The sequence below is a fragment of the Oryctolagus cuniculus genome, chromosome 16, assembly GCF_051225735.1.
Source record: "Oryctolagus cuniculus isolate XC-2025 breed Fujian yellow rabbit chromosome 16, ASM5122573v1, whole genome shotgun sequence".
In the NCBI taxonomy this organism is placed as follows: Eukaryota; Metazoa; Chordata; class Mammalia; order Lagomorpha; family Leporidae; genus Oryctolagus; species Oryctolagus cuniculus.
Genome location: NC_142882.1, coordinates 19,182,713 through 19,203,486, shown reverse-complemented (window position 1 = coordinate 19,203,486; position 20,774 = coordinate 19,182,713). Strand labels below are relative to the sequence as shown.

General features: G+C 63.6%; 2 protein-coding genes and 1 long non-coding RNA gene across 4 annotated transcripts; 2 read left to right on the top strand and 1 right to left on the bottom strand.

Annotated features, from left to right (window-relative positions):
• Positions 1-168: 168 nt before the first annotated feature.
• ELOF1 (elongation factor 1) lies at positions 169-5,986 on the top strand. 2 transcript variants are annotated; one of them, XM_070059085.2, is made up of 5 exons: positions 169-217; positions 2,850-3,039; positions 4,757-4,890; positions 5,015-5,085; positions 5,305-5,986. In XM_070059085.2, exons 3-5 carry the CDS (start codon positions 4,775-4,777, stop codon positions 5,367-5,369), a joined length of 252 nt encoding a protein of 83 aa, XP_069915186.1. In that variant the 5' UTR covers positions 169-217; positions 2,850-3,039; positions 4,757-4,774; the 3' UTR covers positions 5,370-5,986. The 2 variants fall into 2 exon arrangements, with proteins under 2 accessions (XP_069915186.1, XP_069915184.2); XM_070059083.2 differs by lacking the exon at positions 2,850-3,039.
• A 1,134-nt stretch (positions 5,987-7,120) lies between these two features.
• Positions 7,121-10,439, top strand: LOC149121571 (uncharacterized). Its single transcript, XR_016223371.1, has 2 exons — positions 7,121-7,285; positions 10,211-10,439. It is a non-coding gene; the product is annotated as an uncharacterized LOC149121571 (long non-coding RNA).
• On the bottom strand, positions 7,402-13,207 carry CNN1 (calponin 1). Its single transcript, XM_051839996.3, has 7 exons — positions 13,041-13,207; positions 11,061-11,182; positions 9,498-9,564; positions 9,274-9,411; positions 9,054-9,164; positions 8,224-8,370; positions 7,402-8,143 (listed from the first exon to the last, which is right to left on the bottom strand). The coding sequence occupies exons 1-7, from the start codon at positions 13,101-13,103 to the stop codon at positions 7,901-7,903; spliced, it is 891 nt and encodes a 296-aa protein (XP_051695956.2). The 5' UTR covers positions 13,104-13,207; the 3' UTR covers positions 7,402-7,900.
• Positions 13,208-20,774: the final 7,567 nt, after the last annotated feature.

Genomic DNA, 20,774 nt, shown 5'->3' with positions numbered 1-20,774 from the left:
GCGCAGGCGCACTGCGCCTCCACAGTCGCCCTCGGAATCGGAGCACGCACGCGCACTAGGAAGCCGTTGGAGGAGGCGGGGCATGGTCGAGGGGGCGGTCCTAGCCAGGCGTGGGGCGGGACCTAAGAGGAAGAGGATGGTTTCCGCTTCCGCTGGGAGCCGGAAGTCAGTGTCTGGCGGGGGAACCGGGCCTCGGGACCCGAGAAAGCGAGTGCAGGTGACCGTTGGCGCGGGCGGGCGTTGGGGCTGTGGGTGCTCGCGGGGCCCGGGAGCGGGTGCCGGAGGCCCTGGGCTTGCAGGGCGGCCGATGATCTGGGGCTTTGCCTTCCCCGGGGACCCCAGCCCGTAAGCGCGGCCGCTCTAGGGCCTGACTCGTGCGGGCAGCCTCGGTGAGCCTGGAGGGGACCGGTGCCCCTTCCCCGCCGCCGCCTCTTGCTTCCTGGCGGGGTCGAGGGGTGACCCCTTGATGGGCTGGGGTCGCCAGGGGTGCCGGGCCGAGGCCTCTGCCGCCTTTTGTTTTTTTTTGGGGGGGGGGTCCCCGGGGAGAGCGAGACTGTATGACTCAGAAACCTTGTTTATGCGTTCAACAAGTAGCTAAGCGCTTGGCGTATCGCGGGCTGGGGATTCACAGTGGATACAAGGTGGCCGCCCGGAGCGGAGGTTGGAGACGTGGGGGGCGGAAGCCTGTAGCAGGTGCTTCCCAGGGCAACGCGGCACTGGCCTTGTAGGTGGGACGTGGGTTGCAGAGCAAGCTGCCCCTTGCTTGTTGCAGCGGTCTCTGCCCCCACGGGACGGGGCTGGTGTCCCCTCTGTTACTTCCTGAGCTGCGGGCACACCTGTCTTCTCTTTCCTCACCCCTCAAATGCCCACAACAGCCAGGGCTGGGCCAGGTCGGAGCCGGGAACTCCATCCGGGGCTCCCACGTGGGTGGCAGGGGCCCAAGGACTTGGGCAGTCATGCATCGCCTGCCCGGCGCATTTAACTGGCGGCTGGGTCAGGAGTGGAACAGCCGGGACTGGAAGTGAGACTCCTATGGGGGGGGGGGCTGGCGTCGCGGGTGGCTGTGCCTTGTTGATTGCAGTGTAGCAGGTGTGGTTTGATCAAGTTAATGGAGTGGTGGGGTTTGTACTTGGAGGGGGGCGGGCCGGGCGGAGCTGCTGGGAGACCAGGGAGGAGGCTTGAGCGGCCTTGACCTAGACCACGGCGCCTGCCTGGAGGGGGTGACAAGGTCCTGGGCGTATTTTGGAGGGGCCGAGGCAGGATCCAATGTGGGGCAGGAGACAGGAATCGAGAATGAAAACATTGCTTTTTTTTTTTTTTTTTTTTGAGAGGCAGAGTGGACGGTGAGAGAGAGACAGGTCTTCCTTTGCTGTTGGTTCACCCTCCAATGGCTGCCGCGGCCGGCGCAACGCGCTGATCCGAAGCCAGGAGCCAGGTACTTATCCTGGTCTCCCATGGGGTGCAGGGCCCAAGGACTTGGGCCATCCTCCACTGCACTCCCTGGCCACAGCAGAGAGCTGGCCTGGAAGAGGGGCAACCGGTACTAGAACCTGGTGTGCCGGCGCCGCAGGCGGAGGATTAGCCTATTGAGCCGCGGCGCCAGCCTGAAAACAAGGCTTTTGACCTGGGCTCCTGGGAAGGTGGGAGTTGCTGTCAGCTGAGATGGGGCAGACTTAGGCGCTGGGAGCTCCGGTGTGGACGGGTTACCTCGGAGTGGTGGGTGTGGCCGTCACCGGGGTAGGGGGTGGGCGCTGTGGGGTCCTGAGAGCCACACGGGGAGGGTGGAAGGGTCCCGTGTGCCCAGTGCCCCACTCCAAGGAGGTGGGCAGTGGCGGAGCCCCCTGTCTCTTTGCTGGGGGACCAGGGACCCAGGGAGGCAGCCGTGTGTTGGAGAACGCCTTCAGAGGGGCGGGCGTTGTGGTGCAGAGAGTGGAGCTGGAGCTAAGATGCCGGCATGGCGTATCCAGGCGCCGGCTCCAGTCCCCGCTGGCTCTGCTTCCGATCCAGTCCCTGCTGATGGCCCTGGGGCCTGGGGCCCCTGCCTCCCACCCGGAGGCCAGGGCGGAGTTGCTGGCTCCTGGCTTCGGCCTGGCCCGGGCCCTGTAAGTGACGTGGGGCAGCTGGGAGGTTGGATGCTGCCGATGGAAAAAGAGAGGGGGTCCAGGGCAGAGCCACGCTTTGTTCTTGTTGGAAACACACGAGAGTTGGTGGGAAATGGAGTGAAAGAGTTGATTGGCGCGGGCGCTGCGGCACAGGGGTTAAGACGCCACTGGGGGCCCCGGCATCCCAGTGCCGGTGCCGGTGGCGTCCCGGCTGCTCCACTTCGGATCCAGCTCCCGGCTAATGTGCTTGGAAGGAGGCAGGTGACCTCCAGTCCTTGGGCCCCCGCCACCCACGTGGGAGACCCGGATGGAGCTCCTGGGTCCTGGCTCTGGCCCGGCCCAGCCCTGGCTGTTGCAGCTGTTTGGTGAGTTCCCTCTCCCTCTGTCTCTCTGTAACTCTGTAACTCTGCCTTGCAAATAAATGAATTAAAATGAAATTGTAAAAGGTGAGCTTATTTTGGTACAAAAATTTTTTTATATCCTTGCCTAGGAGAGGGTCTTTTAAAACTTCATGAAAAATACATATTATGAACAAAACTGCATTGGCTTCAAAAGATTTTGCCTCAAAATAAAATTTTACTTTCATTTTTCCATGACATTTTCTGTTTTGGTTTTTTTTTTTTTTTTTTTTTTTTTTCCTTTTTTTATTTGAAAAGCTGGGGAGGGTCGGGTGGCATTGTGGCGTCACTGGTAAAGCCACTGCTTGCAACTCCAGTTCGAGTGCCGGCTGCTCCGCTTCTGATCCAGCTCCTGCTAATGCACCTGGGAGAGCAGTGGAGGATGGGCCAACTGCTTGGGCCCCTGCACCCGCGTGGGAGACCCGGATGGAGTTCTGGCTCCTGGCTTTGGCCTGGCCCAGCCCTGGCCATTGTGGCCATTTGAGGAGTGAACCAGCAGATGGAAGATACCACTTTCTGTCTCTATACCTGCCTTTCAAGTAAATACATACATCCACCCCAGTCCCCCCCGCCCTGTCCCGCTCCAACTCTACCTCCGCCCAGGCTCCTGGGTCCTGTACCCGCCCTCAGCCCTTCCCTCCCTTCGCCCCCCTGTGGCCTCTGGGGTCCTGCTGAGCACGCAGAAGCCCCCTGCCCGCCCCCGGCGCCACTCTCGCACGTGCCGTTGTGGAGGCGGCCCATCCCCCGCGCGCCCTCCTTGTTTGGTGGGACCTGGGTGTCACACGAGAGGAGCGGCCACCATCAGGGGCTTAGTGCTTTGGCCCGGCTGGCCCCTCTGCCGCCGGCTGGCCCTCCTGTGTCACTGTTCAGCCTTTCGGAGCTGTTAACAAAATGGGGAGGGGGCCGATGTGGCTCGGCGGCTCTCGAAGTCGGAGTCTTGGCTGCTCCGCCTCTGATGCAGCTCCCCGCGAAGGGGCGTGGGTAAACAGCAGACGATAACCCAAGTGCTGTGGCCCCTGCCACCCGCGTGGGAGACCTGGGTGGTGTTCCTGGTGCCTGGCACGGCCCTGGCTGTTTTGGCCACCTTGTGGGGGGATGAGAACAGATGGAGGCGCATGGTTGCTCTTTCAAATATACAAAATGCCGGAGACAGGCTCCTTTTATAAAGAAAGATTCACTTAGCTCAGTGTTTTGGAGGCGACAAGTGGTGCGGGCTCTGTTGAGGGCCTCGGGGTGCGTGGTGGGTGCCTGGGCTGTGCAGGAAGTGGAGAGAGACTTCCAGAACTCACTCCAGAGGCTGGCACTCCCTTCCTATCCGGGGCAGAGCCCTCAGTGACCCAGGAACCTCCCCCAAGCCTGCCTCTTAAAGGTGCCACCTGCTGATTTTTTTTTGCATTATTTTCATTCTGATTTGAAAGAGAGACACACGGATCTTCCATCTGCTGGTTCACTCCCCCAAATGCCCACAACAGCCAGAGCTGGGCCAGGCTGAATGTAGGAGCCTGGAGCTCCACCCGGGTCCCCGGCATGGGCGGTAGGGACCCAAGTAGTTGGGCCGTCTTCCCCTGCCTCCCAGGGTGTGCGTTAGCAGGAGGCAGGATCAGGAGTGGAGGAGCCAGGACTAAAACCAGGCGTTCCTATGTGGCATGTGCCTGCCCCTCCACACACACACCCCTTTTGGGGGAAGATTTATTTCATTTATTTGAATGGCAGAGTGACAGAGGAAAAGATCTTCGAATGGCTGGTCCACTCCCCTAAAGGCCACAGCAGCCGGGGTTGGGCCAGGCTGAAGCCAGGAGCTCCATCCGGGTCTCCCACGTGGGTGGCGGGGGACCAAGCACTTGGGGGCCATTTTCCGCTGCTTGTCCAGGCACTTGAGCAGGGAGCTGGATCGGAAGCAGCGCTCTGGGATGGGATGCCAATGGCTTACACTCCCACTGCGCCGCAACCCTGGTACCCCCCGCCCCACCAGGCTGGGCACCAGCACGTGACCCCTGGGGGGACGGAACCAGAGCCCAGCGCAGTGCCTGTGTCTTCCTCCTGGGAGTCCCACAGCCTCTCTATCTTACACATGGGCGGGGTCACAGATCAGTGCGGGAGCGGGGTTACAGCCAGGGCCCCCCCCCCCCCCGCAGCCCTTAAACCACCCTGGGGCCCTGCCAGGCCCTCTTCCCAGCCTGCTTCCTGGATCCCGCAGCTGGTGGGCTCCCGGGTGCTGCAAGCCCCCCTCACGCCCACCCTCCCCCACCCCCACAGTCTCACCCACCCGCGGACATGGGACGCCGGAAGTCCAAGCGGAAGCCGCCCCCCAAGAAGAAGATGACGGGCACCCTGGAGACCCAGTTCACCTGCCCGTTCTGTAACCATGAGAAGTCCTGTGACGTGAAAATGTGAGTGGGGGCTGGGGCACCCAGGCCTCCCCGCGCCTCCCTGGCTGGGGTCGGGGGTCTGGGGTTACCGCCACAGGTGCGGGGCTCCTTCACTCACCAGCCCCCCGCCCCCACCCCCTTCCAGGGACCGTGCCCGAAACACTGGAGTCATCTCTTGTACCGTGTGCCTAGAAGAATTCCAGACACCCATCACATGTATCCTTGGAAAACGGGCTGTTTGGTGGGGACGGGTGGGCAGGCAGGGCTGCCCAGCCCAGGGTGGGCTCAGGGGGTACCTGGCCCTGCTGTGTGTGCAGGTGCAGGGCCTCAGCTACGCAGTGGGAGGGGCCTGGCTGACATTGGGGTCAGCAGTGCAGGTGCCTGGGAGGGAACAGTGGCCACCGCCACCGGTCGCCCTTGACCCCCGCGTTTCAGATCTGTCAGAACCAGTGGACGTGTACAGCGATTGGATAGACGCCTGCGAGGCGGCCAATCAGTAGCCACACAGAGGACCCACCCCCCTCGGCGGGCTGCCTGCCGCAGACTCATCCAGAGACATTCCAGGGGTCCGGGGTGTGGGTCCGGGCTGCTACCGCCCTCCGTGTGTGTGACTGTGTGTGTGTGCGCGCACGGTGGGCATGGGTGGCCACGAGGCTGGCCCTGCCGTGCGGCTCGAGCTGAGGGCTTGCAGGGCCCGAGGGCCCGGACTGGCCTCACTTGGCCCCTAGAGCCGTTGACCCTCCCCTTTCTCCGCCTCCAGGCTCTGGGGCGCTGGCTCCTCAGTGGGCAGGGGAAGCCCACAGACCCGGGGTGGGAGCTCTGTAGCCTCCGTGGCTGCCTCACCAGCACCTGGCCCCTCCGAGCCGGGCTCTCCCTCCCCCTCCTTCCTCCATCCCCCTCCCCCTTCATCCCCCCTCCCCCCATCCCGGTGCTTGTGGCCCAGGCTCCACAGCCCCCATTCTCCAGTCCCTTGTTGGGCCCAGCGGGGCAGGGAGCCGGCTCCCCTGTGCCGCCCTGGAAGCCCCATTTCCCGTTCAGTAGCTTTTGAGAGGAGGCAGGGGCTGGGGTGGGGACAGCCGTCAGTCACAAGTCCTTAAATAAAAGGCGCTGATGGAGATTCCTGACTTCTTGGGGTGTGCACCTGCCGCGGCACGAGAGGAGGGAGGGGCTGTGCTCAGATGCGTGGGGCTTGCCAGGACTTGAAGCTGTCCTGTGTCGTGTTTGCTCTCTAAGTGCTCAGGGGGACCTGGGCGCTGCTGGGTGCAGGGGCCCCCATGGCCAGGCGCTCACAGTGGGAAACGGGGCAGAATGAAGGTGGTGAGGGGAGCCTTCTTAGAGGGCTGCCTGCAGAGGTGGCGCTCAATGGCCCGTGCTTGCCTGCCTCTGGAGTGCACCAAAACCCTCCAGACCTGCAGGACGGTGGGGGTCACTGGCCCAGGCCCTTATGTCCAGCAGGTGGCGCCACAGAGCCAAGACCCAGGAACGTGGCTGCTCAGCCACGATCTTAGCAGACCGGGGGTCCAGTCTGAGGGATGCGGGAGCAGGGGAGGGGCTTCAGGAAGCCGCAGGGGTGTGGAGAAGTTTTGGAGTGCGGGGCGGGGCCCCCAAGGCTGATGGCGAGCCCCTGGGGGCTGCGTCTGTCCTCAGGGGGTCTCGTGGGTCACAGGATCCCAGACCCCCAGCAGCCTGGGCAGACCCAGCTCCTGCACCTGCCGGGTGCTTGTCACCAGGCTCTGGTCACCAGGCCGGGCTGCTGGGTCTGCCCTGTGCTCCCTGCAGCCCACCCCTCCCCGTCCCGAGACCCCAGGTGACGTCCCCTGGCTGGGGCAGGAAGCAGGCGCCTGGGTTGACGGGGCGTTCCCCCGGAGTCTGGCAGGAAGGGGCTCATGCCTGCAGCCTCCAAGGCCCTCGCTGCCCGGTGGGACAGGCCGAGTGCTAATATGGTGCTGTTTTCCCCACGAGGCAGGGCCCCGGGCCAGGCAGGAATCCTCAGCATAGCTTCCCCGAGCAGCCCTGGGGGAGAAGGGCTCACAGCAGCCGGGCCAAGAGCGCCTGGAATCCCGACAGCCGGGCCCGGGGGCCCTGCGCGGCTCCGCAGGTCTCCCCCACATTCCAGCCTTGACCCCTGCCCCCCCCCCCCACGTCTGCACATCCTCTGCTTGGAGCCCTGACACTGGGCAGCTTCCAGACAGCATGGCCTGGGCGCCTCCATCCTCCGCCTCTTCCTTCTCCCACTCCCCCAACATCCCCCGGCCCCACCCCAGCCCCCAGAATCCGGGGCTCAAGGCTTCTGCCTGGCCGCCGGGCCATCGTGAGTGCCTGGATCTCCCCAGTGGTCCCAGCCCAGCCCAGGGCAGAGATTTGTCCAGAGCCACGGAGCCGCTCCCTGCAAGAGGAGCCACAGGACCCGAGAGAGGTGTGCGGGCGTCCTGTGTGTGTGTGGGGGGGGGGGTACGTATGCGTGGGCGTGGGCGTGAGGGGCCGCGTTGGCCACAGGGCCACGCGCCCCAGGCACAGAGCAGCCCCGGGGCCTTGTGTGATTTGACAGCCATTTATTGTGCTCCAGTGAAATAGAAAAAACAACAACAACAAAGTGCTCGCGTCACAAACGCCGCTGTCACATCCGCTCATGCAGGTCGCTGCGCCTCTGCGAGTGCAGTTTGCTCCTGCTGCGGCCATGGGGCGGGGGCGGGGGCGGGGGCGGGCCGAGCCTGGGCTCCGGGGCGCGGAGGGCTTCGCTGGGGTGAGCCGCTGGGGGCGGGGGTGGGGGTACCCACTTGTGAGGGAGTCGGGGGACAGCTGGAACAGCTTTGCTATTGGGGGACACCCAGCTTGGCGACAAAGCCTGCAGCCCCTCTCCCCCCCACTCCCACAGATCTCCTCCCCCCACCCCCCCAAGTCTGCTGTCCCCCAACGCTAACCCTGTAGGCAGGTGCCAGGGGCTTGGAGGACGCCATGCGGGGAGAAGGGGCGGGCGGGGCCCGGCTGGGTCCAGCCTCGAGCAGCGGGGGCGCGGCGGGCCGGGGAGGCCCTAGGCAGAGTTGTAGTAGTTGTGGGGGTGGTGGTTGTGGGCGGGCTCGAGCTCGGGGTACTCGGGCGTCAGGCAGTACTTGGGGTCGTAGACCTGGCGGGGCAGCCCGTACACCGTCATGCCGCGCTGCGACGCGCCCTTGTTGCTCCCCATCTGCAGGCTTACGTTGAGCGTGTCACAGTGCTCCATGCCCAGCGCCGGCTCGAAGATCTGCCGCTTGGTGCCGGGGGCCGTCATGCCGGCCTGCGGGGCGACAGGGCGGGGCGCGCTCAGGCCGCGGGGGCGGGGGGCGGCGGGAGGCGCCCTTGCGGCCCTCCACCCACCTGGCTGGCTCCCTTGTTGGTGCCCATCTGCAGGCTGATGGTGGCCTGGTCCAGGGGCTGGTCCGTGCCCAGCTTGGGGTCGTAGAGGTGGCGCCGGGTGCCATAGGCCGTCATGCCCTGCTGGCTGGCGAACTTGTTGGTGCCCATCTGCGAGGCCAGGAGGTGAGGACCAAAGGCACAGGGCCCAGCCCCGAGATTAATTCTTTAAATTTTATTTGAGAAGCAGAGAGAGAGAGAGAGATCTCCCCTCTGCTGGTTCATCCCACCCCTGTCCCCCCCCAATCACCACCACGCGCGATGCCTGCCACGGGGGCCAGCCTTGTGGTGCAGCGGGGTGAAGGTGCCGCCTGCCCCTCTGATCCAGCTCCCCACCGATGCGCCTGGGAGCAAAGCAGCAGTGCTGGGGCCCCTGCCACCCATGCGGGAGACCCGGATGCAGCCTGGCCCAGCCCCGGCCCTTGAGGGCATTTTGGGGGAGTGAACCAGCAGGTGGAGGACCTCGCCCTTGCCCTCTCCCACGTCACTCTGCCTTTCAAATAAATTAATTTGAAAAAATAAATAAATAAATAAAATGCTTGCAACAGGCAGAAGCCGGGACCCAGGTACCCACTCCGGGCCTCCCAGGTGGGCGGCAGGGAGGGACTTGAGCACTTGAGCCATCCCCCAGTGCCTCCCAGGATGCGCACTGGCAGGAAGCTGGGGTCAGGGGCAGAGCAGGGGACTCGAACCCAGGCCCTCCGGGCACCCCAGTGGGCATCTTCACCACCACGCCAGACGCCGGCCCCCCGGAGAGCGCCGCCGGCAGCAGGACCGGGAGGCAGCGGCTGTACCTGCAGCCCGATGATGTTCCGCCCTTCCCGAAGCTTCTCTGGCTCGAACTTGCGCTCCTGCTTCTCCGCGTACTTGACCCCCACGTTCACCTTGTTTCCTTTCGTCTTGGCCTGGGGCGAGAGGGGCAGGCGCAGGGCCGGGAGGTCCCCAGGCTGCACCCGCTGTCTCCCCCACACCCACACTGGGCTCAGCGGGCGTCCACCCGGCACCGACACTCACCATGCTGGCCAGGGCCAGCAGAGTGGACTGCACCTGGGTGTGGTTGGTGTTCTCGAACAGGTCGTTGGCCTCGAAGATGTCGTGGGGCTTCACCCCGTACTTGGTAATGGCCTTGATGAAGTTGCCAATGTTTTCCAGCTGGGGAGCGAGGAGGGGGGCGGTGGTCAGCGGGGCGGGGGCGGGGGCGGGGGCTGGGACGCGGAAGGGGCGGAGGAGGGGCCCACCTGGTGCCAGTTTTGGGTCGACTCGTTCACCTTCTTCACGGAGCCTGGCTGGAGTTTGTTGATGAACCTGGGGACGGGGGAGGGGAGTGAGCGGCGGCCCCCAGCGTCCACACCCATGGCCAGTCCAGCACGGAAGGGGCTCAAGCTGGCAGTCGCCTTCGTAGCTCTCAGGGCCCCCACCCCTGCCGCAAGTTACCCTATGCACCCCCACATAGGAAACATGGGGAACCAGCCGCGGCCTGTAGAGGGCGCTAGACTACGTCTCCTTATCGCAGTACATCCCAGTCCGCTGGCGGGGGCTGCCATGTCCCAGGGTCCTTGTAGTGGTGTGGACACAGCAGGGAGCCCCGAAGGGCCTCTCCTCTGACCACACTCATCCCTTCTTGATCTCGTCCAACCTGTGAAAGGCCACTGAGGCGCCCGAGTGCCCAGGATGTCCCTGCAGTCCGAGCCTCTCCCCTGGCACCTCCTCCCAGGCTTGTTTACTGTCCCCCTCCCCCCACCTTCCCCACAGCAGGTACCACTTCAGGCAGGTGTGTGAGTTTGATCAGTCAATTGACACCTCACACCCACCACCCCCCACCCCCCACCCCCGCCACACCACAAAAGCTCCCTGCAGGGACTTGTAAAACTTGTAGTGCCCGCATCCCCTGTGGGAGCCTGTTTGAATCCCGGCTGCTCCACTTCTGGTCCCGCTCTCTGCTGTGGCCTAGGAAAGCAGCAGAAGATGGCCCAAGTGCTTGGGCCCCTGCACCCACGTGGGAGACCTGGATGGAGCTCCTGGTTCCTGGCTTCAGATCTGCTCAGCTCTAGCCATTGTGGCCATCTTGGGAGTGAACTGGCGGATGGAAGACCTCTCTCTCCCTCTCTCTCTCTCTCTGCCTCTCTGTAACTTCGCCTTTGAAATAAAATAAATAAATCTTTGAAAAAAAAAAAAAAAAAGCTCCTGTGTTCAGTGTCCCCAGGTACCAAGACCAGAGCCTGGCACACAACAGGTGCGCGTGATGCTTGATGCTTGTGGTGTGGACTTAGGGGCGGGGGCTGTGTGTCTGAGACCTGCACAGCCCCCCAGGCCCAAGTCACCAATGTGTCCTCCTTGGTCCTCATTCCCGGTGAACGGGGACGGACCAAGACGCACAGCCCCTGCCTTCCGTAAGCTTCCCAAGGACACGCTCTGGCCCTCATGGTCACCCTGCCCTGTGCAGATCGGGCCTGGCTGGGCTCAGGGGAGCCGCAAAGTCATGAGGGCCCACTGGTGACCCCGCGCGTTTTCGCGGTGACCTCCCTTTCTTGGGTCTCTGGAGGCCGTCGGGGGGATAGGCCCCAGGCAGCACAGCGGCTAAGTCTGCAGCTGTTCCCACTGGAATAGCGAGGCAATGTGTCAGCTGACCCAGCCTCAGTCTGCCTGGCCTGTTAAACGGGCACAATGATCCTTCGACTCCCCGAAGAACGCTCTCACACTGGATAGAAAGCGACTGGCTCAGCTCCAGGCGCAGTCACTTGTGGAGGGTTGGGGACAGCACAAGGCAGGCAGGGGCTGGGCCACGAGGGCCCCCCACTCACTCGCAGAGGATGATGCCGTCTTTGAGGCCGTCCATGAAGTTGTTCCCGATGCGGCGGCCCGTCACGCCCTCGATCCACTCCCGCAGCTCCTGCTCCCGCTGGTGGTCGTACTTCTGGGCCAGCTGGGGGTGGGGGACACAGGGCGGGCGGCGGGGGGAGTGGAGGCCTTGGCTCTGGGTGTCCAACCCAAGCCTCCCTCAGCCCCGGCTTTTCCTGACCAACTAAGGCGATTCTGCCCCCACGCCCAGGGAGGGGGGCGGGTGGGCTGGGGTGGCACCTGCCCAGGGGGCCATTCCGGGCATTCTGAGGTTTGGCACCGGAGGAGAGACAAAAGGGGGCAGGCGCCCAGAGCCAGGTCCTCGGAGCTGGGTTGGAGGGGGGGCGAGGAGGCGGCGCCTGGCCTCCTGGTTCCCCCTCCAGGCCAAACTTGGGGTTTAGCTTTCCCCTGGCCCTGCCCCTTTTCGCTCCCCCTGGTGGGAAGAGGGGGCACAGCAGACGGATGGGGAGGAGGGGAGCGCGGGAGGTGCCTGGTGCCGCCGGTTGACAGGGGACTGCTCTGTCTTACATCTCTGGCTGGCTGTCTCTCACTGTCCCCCACCACCCCCACCAAGATCCTGGCCCCTGGGACTGCGTCCCGGGCGAGGGGGGTGGGGGCATCTTCTTGCCTTTGGCTGTTGACCCACTGGGCATCCGTCAGTCTGTCCGTCCGTCTGGCTGGCTCTCTCTCCCCCAGCTGCGTCAGTCTCCCCCCCACCCCCCCCCCGTCTCCATCACGCTGGGGGTGGGGCTCCAGCATCTCTGTCCCTGTAGGCCCCCCTCTCCCGCCTTAACTCCAGCTTCCTGGCATCCCCTGAGGGTGGGGCAGGTCTGGGTGCCAGCCGGTGCCCCTGCATCCCTGTCCCCGTCTCATCCCGCGCCCCGCCCGCCCCTCCATCCGAGCCTCCAGCTCCCGGCATCTCTGTCTCCACCTCCCGTTTATCCAGAACGTTCTGCTCTGGGGACAGGGGGCATCCAGCTGCCCCTTCTCCAGGCTGGACGGGGAGCCGGGGGAGGGAGCGGCCCCCTCACCTGGCCCCGGCCCTGCCGCCCCCCTCCCCACCAGCCCAGCTTTATAAAGCAAACCGGCCCTTATATAGCGTGGCCGGACTCCCAAGGCCGCCTTATATGGCTTGGCGGCTCCGCGAGGCTCTGGGGCCGGCACTGGGAGGGGGGGAGGAGGGGGGTGGCGCTGGGATCTGTCTGCAGCCCAAGCATCCGCCCCCTCCGCCAGCCCCAACGAGACCCACCGACCTAGGTACCAATCCCAGCTCCCGGGTTCCTCGCTGCGGGACCCTGGGGAAGAGCCACCCTGACCCTCAGTGTTCCTCTCTGTGAAATGGGGCTGGGGGGCGGGGACGATTGCAGCGGGGTGGGGAATTCGGGGTCTCTGCCCTGGAGACTCCGGCTCTAGCAGTGCACCTGCCCGACCTTGGCCGCTAGCTGTTTGTTCATCCTCAGAGGCTCCGTGTACCCATCCCTAGCATGACAGTGGTGGCATCACAGCGTGTTCTCACCTCTGCACTTGGGAGCCCTCCGCCCTCCGCCCCCCACCCCCAGCCGTGTCCCTCTCCCCTCAGGTGGCCTCGCTGGGAGCCTGGCCTCTCCAGTGCTCCCCAATTTCTTGGTCCAACTGGGGGGGGGTGTGGAAAAATCAACAGGCCTCCCCCTTCCAACCCCATCGGGGCACCCAGGTTTCACACAGGCCTCCCATCCACGGTGGGACGCACACCTCTGTTTCGGGGTGACTGTGGGCCCCCCGCTGTGCTCCTCCTGATAACAGCTGAGGGTTCTGGGGTGCTGACAAGGAGGAGAGAGGCAGCCCCCACCCCTACCCCAAGCCTCTGCCCCTTCCCCTCTCAGGTTCCGGATCACATGGGGCAGGCGGGGGGGTGGGGGGACGCAGGGCACGTGGGCCAGGCCAGGGAGGCCCTGCAGCCCTACCTTGTTCTTGACCTCGGCCGACAGCCCGTAGGCGGGCCCTCGGTTGAAGTGAGCAGAGGACATGGCAGCGGGTGGGCTCTGGCTGGGCGCAGCCTGGACGCCGAGGAGCGGGGGCGGCGGCAGCTGAGGCTCCGTCTGCACCCTCTCCGCTCCTCACAGGTTTTTGAAGCTCCGGAGGCGGCCCGGGTCTCTTCCAAGGCCGTCCCATTGGCCGCAGGGGCTGGCAAGGGGGCGGGGCGGGGCGCCTCCCCCCCCCCCCCGCCGCGGCCACCCCCCTCCCTCGTGATGTCAGGGGCTTGGTATTGGGAGCTGACTATGTCATTGTTTCCACCTCGAGGGGCAGCCTGCGTTATTCCGGGTGTGTGTGTGGGGGGGTCCTGGCCAGAGAGACCAGCTTTCCTCCACCGCTGCCCCCACTGCACCCCCCCACACCTGCCCTGGGGCCCGGTCTCCAAGTCTCTGTATCCGAGGTCATCTTTGGGGCTTGAGGCAAGACCGCCACCCATGCTGACATAGCAAGCAGCCCCCTCATTTCAGACACCAACAGTCGTGCCTCAGTCAAATCCTTTGACCTCTCGGGCCTCCACTGCTGTGTCTGTGAAATGGGTTCATGGGGGGTGTTGTGAAAAGCAGGCGGCACGGTGTCCCTGCAGTGTCCCCAGCGCAGCGCCCGGCACGGGCAGTGGCTCAGGCAGGAGCATTACTCTGTAGCAGGTCCAGCAGCCCAGGTCCGGCTCCTCCTAAGGACCTGGGGGAGCAGACATCTTGGCTCTTGCCCCCTCCATGCACCTGTGCTCACCTGAGCCACCGAGTGTTTCTATTAGCAGGTCCCTGGCCACAAGCGCCCCCGCGGAGCGCTGTCCCCGAGTCTCATCTTGTACCACGGGGGTAACGCTGCACCCACACCGCACCCCCCACGCCAAGGCCATGCCAGGGGCAGCTGGACGTCAACAACCTGCCACACGCTCCTGACATGCCAAGGCCACAGCCCCCGCCCCCAAGTCCACACCACAAGCATCACGCGCACCTGTTGTGTGCCAGGCTCTGGTCTTGGTACCTGGGGACACGGAACACAGGAGCTTTTATTTTTTTTTCCAAAGATTTATTTATTTTATTTGAAAGGCGAAGTTACAGAGAGGCAGAAAGAGAGAGAGAGAGAGAGAGAGAGAGAGAGAGAGAGAGGTCTTCCATCCGCCAGTTCACTCCCAAGATGGCCACAATGGCTGGAGCTTCGCAGATGTGAAGCCAGGAGCCAGGAGCTCCATCCGGGTCTCCCACATGGGCCATCAGACCCTCTTCTAAAAAATACTTATTGATTCGAAAGACAGGGTGATGGGGGCGGGGCAGGGGAGAGGAAGAGACAGACAGACAGACAGTCAGAGGTATCTTCCATTGGTTGGTTCACTCCCCAGATGCCCACAACAGCCAGGGCTGGGCCAGGCCAAAGCCAGGAGCCTGGAGCTCCACCCAGGTCTCCCACTTGGGGTGGCAGGTGCCCGAGAACTTGAGCCCACACCTGCTGCCCCCCCCCTGGGTGCACATGCGCAGGGAGCTGGATCGGAAGCGGAGCAGCCGGGACAGGAACTGGGGCTTCCGAGATGGGGACGCAGGTGCACAAAACCCACACCCTGAAATCAGACCTTGTCCTACCCACTCAGTCCTGAGATGGATGCCGTAATTACACGCACTTTACAGAAGGGGAAACTGAGGCACGGGGCCACCCAGCTGCCCCAGGGTAAAGTTGGGTTTCTCAAACTTGGGCATTGTTGGGAGTCGAGGCTGGGGGCTGTCTGTCCTGGGTGCCACGGGCCGTCCAGAAGCTTCCCTTGGGTGCTGGGATTGTGGCAAAATGGGTTAAAGTACTTCTTGCGACACCAGCATCACGTCTCACAGTTTTGAGTCCCGGCCGCTCCACTTCTGATCCAGCTCCCTGCTAACACAGCCGGGAGAGCAGCAGGCGATGGCCCCGGCGCCTCAGTGCCTGCCTCCCACCCCCTGGGAGACCCAGCTGGAGCTCCCGGCTCCTGGCGTCCCCTCACCCAGTGCCGGTGGTGGTGGCTGTGGGCAGTGAACCAGCGCATGGAAGATCAATCTGTGTAACGCTGCCTTTCCCGTCAGCACTCCCTTTAGACTTTTAGTTACGACAGGGAGAGGGAGAGACAGAGAGAGAGAGATCTTCCTTATGCTGGTTCACTCCCCAAATGGCCTCAACGGCTGGAGCTGCCTCAACCTGGTGCCAGGAGCCAGGGGCTTCCTCCAGGTCTCCCCGCGGGTGCAGGGGCCCAAGGACTTGAGCCATCTTCCACTGCTTTCCCAGGCCACAGCAGAGAGCTGGATGGGAAGAGGAGCAGCCGGGACTAGAACTGGCGCCCCTGTGGGATGCTGGCATCACAGGCGGGCTAATCCTTTAGTCGTGACAAACAGAAATATCCACAGATATTGCTAAATGTCCCAGGCGATGGGAAGTAGCTGGAAGCCCCTGGGTTAAGCCAGTGTGCCAAGGACCAGTTGATGGTGGGTCACGATGGATTCAAGATACAGTGAAATACACAAAATGAGTTCAAAATGCGCACTCGGGATATACTAAGTGCCCTGGATCTGTTAACTCACGCTTCCCAGCAGCCCCGGGAGGTGAGCGTCTGCGCGTCACACAGAAGTGACAGCCGACTGTGCAGGCGGCACAAACTGGAAGGCGGCGGAGCCGGGATTCGAACACGCAGCCCCAGCCCAGCGCCACAGGTCTCTCCTGCGCATGCGAGGACCCGCGCCTGCGCCCAGCCCGCGGCCGGCGCCCCCTGGTGGCCGGGCCGGGGCGGGGCCGGGGCCGGGGCGGGGCCGGGGGCGGGGCCGGGCCGGGCCGGGGGCGGGGCCTGGCGGGCTCGGGCGGCGGTGACGCCAGCGCTGACTCACGGGGCCCCGAGCTCGGGCCGGCCGCCGCTTGGCCATTTATAGCATCCGCGCCGGCTCTGAAGTCACGGCCAAGGCACGACGGGGGCGGGCAGGGGAGCTCGGGGCGCGCCCCCGCCCGATGGGGCAGCCGGGCGTCCCCCGAGGGGGTGGCGCTTTGTGGGTTTGTCTGATTCCTGGGATGCCGGCTCTGGGATGCTGCCATGGGGAAAAGTGGGCGCCCCTCCCCCGAACCCTGAGAGGACCCCCTGAATCCTGATGCTCAGAAAAGATACCCAAGCCCACCTCGACCTGAGGATCCTGGGGAGAGACTGGACCCCGCCCCCGCCCCTCCCCATTCTGCACCTGCCTCCTGGCCTGTCATCCCTAATGGCTTGTTCCAGGGCTGCTCCCTCCATACCCGGGTTTGCACGAAGCACAGATAATCTGTTAATCTCCCAGGGAGAAACTCCTAAGAGGCCAAGCCGCTCCCCCTGCTTGGTGCTGTTTCTGGAGTTCTCAAAACCCTGCACTACCAGCTTAAAAAAAAAATTTTTTTAAGAGGCAGAATGATAGAGAGACTTCCATCTGCCGGCTCATTCCCCAAATGGCTGTCTCTGAGCTGGACCAAGGCTGAAGCCAGGAGCCCAACGCTCCATCCGGGTCTCCCACGTGGGTGCAGGGGCCCTAGCACCCCAGCTATCCTGCCCTGCCTCACCCGGGCGCATCAGCAGGGAGCTGGACAGGAAGTGGAGCAGCTGGGGCTTGAACCGATGATGGGATGCCGGCGTGGAAGGGGGCAGCTTAGCTCACTGAGCCCTAAGGCCAGCCCCACACTGGCAGTGTTTGTTTTGTTTTAAATGTTTGTTTGAAAGAGCTAGAGAGAGAGAGAGAGAGAGAGAGAGAGAGAGAGAGATCTCATTTGCTGGTTCACTTCCCAGATGGCTGCAACCGCCGGAGCTGGGCCAGACTGAAGCCAGGAGCTTCTCCCAGGCCTCCCACACGGGTGCAGGGGCCCAAGCACCTGGGCCATCTTCCACGGTTTTGCCAGGCCACAGCAGGGAGCTGCCGGGACTCGAACCAGCGCCCATGAGGGATGCTGGCACCACAGGCAGCAGCTTTGCCAGCTGCATCGCAGCGCCGGCTCCAGGCCAGCGGCTCTGAACCACATTTCGGCAAGATCTGCCTGTGGGGCCTCCGTCTCTCGCTTCCTACGGCCGCTGTTGAAACGCCACCTCTGCCGAGCAGCCCTCCCTGACCACCTGTCTCAGGACGCTGGCATCCCCCACCCCTACAGTGAGGGACCAGGCAGACACCAGGAACTCAACCCAGGGCTCCCACGTGGCTGGCAGGGACCCCAGCACCCGTGACATCACTGCTGCCCCCCGGGGAGCAGGACGCTGGAGCGAAGCCAGACTCAACCCAGGCACTGCAGTGTGGGTGCAGGCGTCCCACACGCTCACCCCTAAAAAGGAGGATTGAACAAGGAGCCCCCGCCAGTCTCTCTCCACCTTCCTTTCCCCACAGCCCTGACAGTGCCCGTGGGCATGGGCTCCTTATCTGTCATCTGTAAGAACAGGAAGTGTTTCCCTGTCTCCCTCACCGTTCCATCCCCCCAGTGCCGCCCTCTCAGACCACTCACTGGGGGGGGGGGGGGGCGCGGCCTGGGCCTCCAGTCCACATCTCCTGGAGATGCTGAGGCCTAGCGCACGCCCACGTGTCATCTCCTAGCACCTTGGGACTGACAGTGGAGGGGTGTGTGTGTGGGGGGGGGATCCTTCTTTATTTTAAATAATTCTTTATTTATTTGCAGGGCAGAGTGATACAAGAGAGAGAGGGAGGGAGGGAGGGCGAGGGGGAGAGGGAGCGAGGAGGAGGAGAGGGAGAGGAGGGAGGGGAGAGGGAGGGGGGAGAGGAAGGGAGGGGGAGATGGAGGGGAGAGGAAGGGAGGGGGAAGGGAGAGGGAGGGGGAGGGGAGGGAGGAAGGGGGTGGGGAGGGAGGAAGGGGTGGGGAGGGAGAGAGGGGGAGAGGGGAGGAGGTGAGAGGGAGGGGAGAGGGAAGGGAGGGGGAGAGAGGGAGAGGGGGAGAGGGAGAGGAGGGGGAGGAGGGGAGATTCTCATGGGTTGGTTCCCTCCCCAAATGCCCACAACCACAGCGCTAAGCCAGACTGGGTCTCCCACTGGCACTAAGGCCACCCGCGCTGCCTGTCCACCCTGGGTGGGCAGAGGGGGACTGGGGCAGAGGTAGGGGGCTGGGGCAGAGACTGGGGGGCTGGGCAGAGGCGGAGTGGGGCTGGGCAGAGACGTGGGCTGGGCAGAGGCAGGGGGGCTGGGGCAGAGGCGTGGGGGCTGGGCAGAGGCGGGGGGGGGCTGGGCAGAGGCGGAGTGGGGCTGGGGCAGAGGCGGGGGGGGCTGGGCAGAGGCGGGGGGGGTGCTGGGCAGAGGCAGGGGGCCTGGGCAGAGGCGGGGGGGGCTGGGCAGAGGCAGGGGGCTGGGCAGAGGCGGGGGGGGGCTGGGCAGAGGCAGAGGGGCTGGGCAGAGGCAGGGGGCTGGGCAGAGGCGGCGGGGGGGCGGATGCTGGGCAGAGGCGGGGCTGCAGGTCGGGGGTCTCTGCACACCGCGTCGCCGGTGCTCGCATTCCTGGGACGGATACCAGGGCGATGACGGTGACCTGCTCCTCCTTGCGTCACACCGGGAAGCGCCATGACGGACGTCACCGTGACTCACCGCCGATGCTGTCCGCGTCGGTCCCTTGGCTGCGTGTCTCCACTGCGGAGCTGCCGTTCCCCGTGGTCACCGTGAGGACCGCGCGCGGAGGCGAGCTCCACGCGGAGCGTTCTGCTCCGTGTTAACAGACATGTGGAAGTCGACGATAAATACGAAAACAAGACACCACGACTTCAACGGGGGAGGCATCGCGAGCTCAGAGAGACGCGGCCCGGCCGGCGACCCGATCGCCACCCACGCGTGCCCTCGCCGCGCGGGGAGCAGAGTGAACGGAGTCTGCGCGTACCTGCAGGCGCCCGGCAGGGGGCAGCAGCGCGCGCAGACGCTGCCCTCTGGACCGGAGCGCGCGCCCTTCTGGACCGGCAGCTGATTGGCTACAGCTCCTCTCAGATGGGCCAATCGCAGGAGTCCTGGTGGGGGCGGATGTGCTGCGGCTGCGCAGAGTCGTTTCGGCATCCTCAAGTTCGTGACGTGCGTTGCAGGCCCTTTGCCAGTTCTCAGAGCCGTAGAGGCTGCGAGGAGGAAGAAATGGGGTCGGCTTGAGGCTTAGCGGCCAAAGCCGCCGCTGGCAACCCATGTGGGCACAGGTTCCAGTCCCTGCTGCTCCATTTCCTGTGCTAACGCGGCTGGGAAATCAGTGGAAGATGATGATCCACGTGTTTCGTCCCCTGCCACCACCCACGTGGGAGACCTGGATTAAGCTCCTGGCTTCAGTCTGGCCCAGCCCTGGCTGTTGCAGCCATTAGGGGAGTGAAACAGAGGATGGACGATCTCCCCCCTCCCCGCCTGTAACTCTTTCTTTCTCTCTCTCTTTCTCTCTTTCTTTCTCTTTCTCTCTTTTTCTTTCTTTCTTTCTCTTTCTCTCTTTCTTTCTTTCTTTCTTTCTTTCTTTCTTTCTTTCTTTCTTTCTTTCTTTCTTTCTTTCTCTTTCTTTCTTTCTGACAGGCAGAGAGGACAGTGAGAGAGAGAGAGAGAGAGAGAGAGAAAGGTCTTCCTTTTGCTGTTGGTTCACCCTCCAACGGCCACCACTGCAGGTGCGCTGCGGCCGGCGCACCGCGCTGATCCGATGGCAGGAGCCAGGTGCTTCTCCTGGTCTCCCGTTGGGTGCAGGGCCCAAGCACTTGGGCCATCCTCCACTGCACTCCCTGGCCACAGCAGAGAGCTGGCCTGGAAGAGGAGCAACCCCGACAGAATCTGGCGCCCCCACTGGGACTAGAACCCGGTGTGCCAGCGCCGCAAGGTGGAGGATTAGCCTAGTGAGCCGTGGCGCCGGCCCTCTCATGGTTTTAAAAGTAGACTTTTAGGGCAGCTGTTGTAACAGCGAGGTAAGCCAGCACGTGAGATGCGTGCATCCACGTGGGAGTGCTTGCTTCCAGTCCAGGTTCCTGCTATGCGCCTGGGAGGCAGCAGATGCTGGCTCGAATACTTGAGTCCCTGACACCACGTGGGAAACCCAGATGGAGTTCCTGGCTTCAGCCTGGCCTGGGCCCAGCTGTTATGAGTATTTGGGGAGAGAACCAATGGGTAGAAGATCTCTGTCACTCCATCTTTAAATAAATAAATCAATCTTTCAGAAATCAACAGGGTGTCCCAGCAATGCAAGCCCCACACACTGCCCTCGTGACCAGGTCACAGGAGCAGGATGGCCTCCATAAGCACTCAGACCCCAGTACCCAGGATCGACAAAGGGCTGGGGGCTGATGGAAGATGGCATAGCCACTGGTGAGGAAAAGCAGCCAATTCTGAGTCTGCAGAGAGAAAGGGGAAGCCGCTGGCTGGGCGGATACACAGCTACGCAGATGGCAGCCCATGGGCTTAGCTCATAATCCCAGAAGAACAGACAGAGGCAGAAGCAAGAAGGGACAGGTGTTCAAAGATGGACTAAGCCTCAGAAACTCATCCATTCCTTTATTATTATTATTATTGTTATTATTAGTCGTAGTCGTAGCAGTAGCAACTATTCGGTGCCTAGAAGGTTCCAGGCCCTGTTTCTGATGCTTGGGATAAGGAATAGAAGACAAATCAGGGGGCTGGCGCTGTGGCTTAATGGGTAAAGCTGTCGCCTGCAGTGTTGGCATCCCTTGCAGGCTCTGGTTCGAGTCCCGGCTGCTCCTCTTCCGA

What these genes read in the sequence shown, in the direction of transcription:
- ELOF1 (XM_070059083.2), top strand. Translation starts at nt 4,775, where the DNA reads ATGGGACGCCGGAAGTCCAAGCGGAAGCCGCCCCCCAAGAAGAAGATG. An exon ending in AAGTCCTGTGACGTGAAAAT is followed by an intron (nt 4,891 to 5,014) that starts GTGAGTGGGGGC and finishes ACCCCCTTCCAG; the next exon opens with GGACCGTGCCCGAAACACTG. An exon ending in ATTCCAGACACCCATCACAT is followed by an intron (nt 5,086 to 5,304) that starts GTATCCTTGGAA and finishes CCCGCGTTTCAG; the next exon opens with ATCTGTCAGAACCAGTGGAC.
- CNN1 (XM_051839996.3), bottom strand. Translation starts at nt 13,103, where the DNA reads ATGTCCTCTGCTCACTTCAACCGAGGGCCCGCCTACGGGCTGTCGGCC. An exon ending in GACGGCATCATCCTCTGCGA is followed by an intron (nt 9,565 to 11,060) that starts GTGAGTGGGGGG and finishes CCCCGTCCCCAG; the next exon opens with GTTCATCAACAAACTCCAGC. An exon ending in GGAACATCATCGGGCTGCAG is followed by an intron (nt 8,371 to 9,053) that starts GTACAGCCGCTG and finishes CTGGCCTCGCAG; the next exon opens with ATGGGCACCAACAAGTTCGC.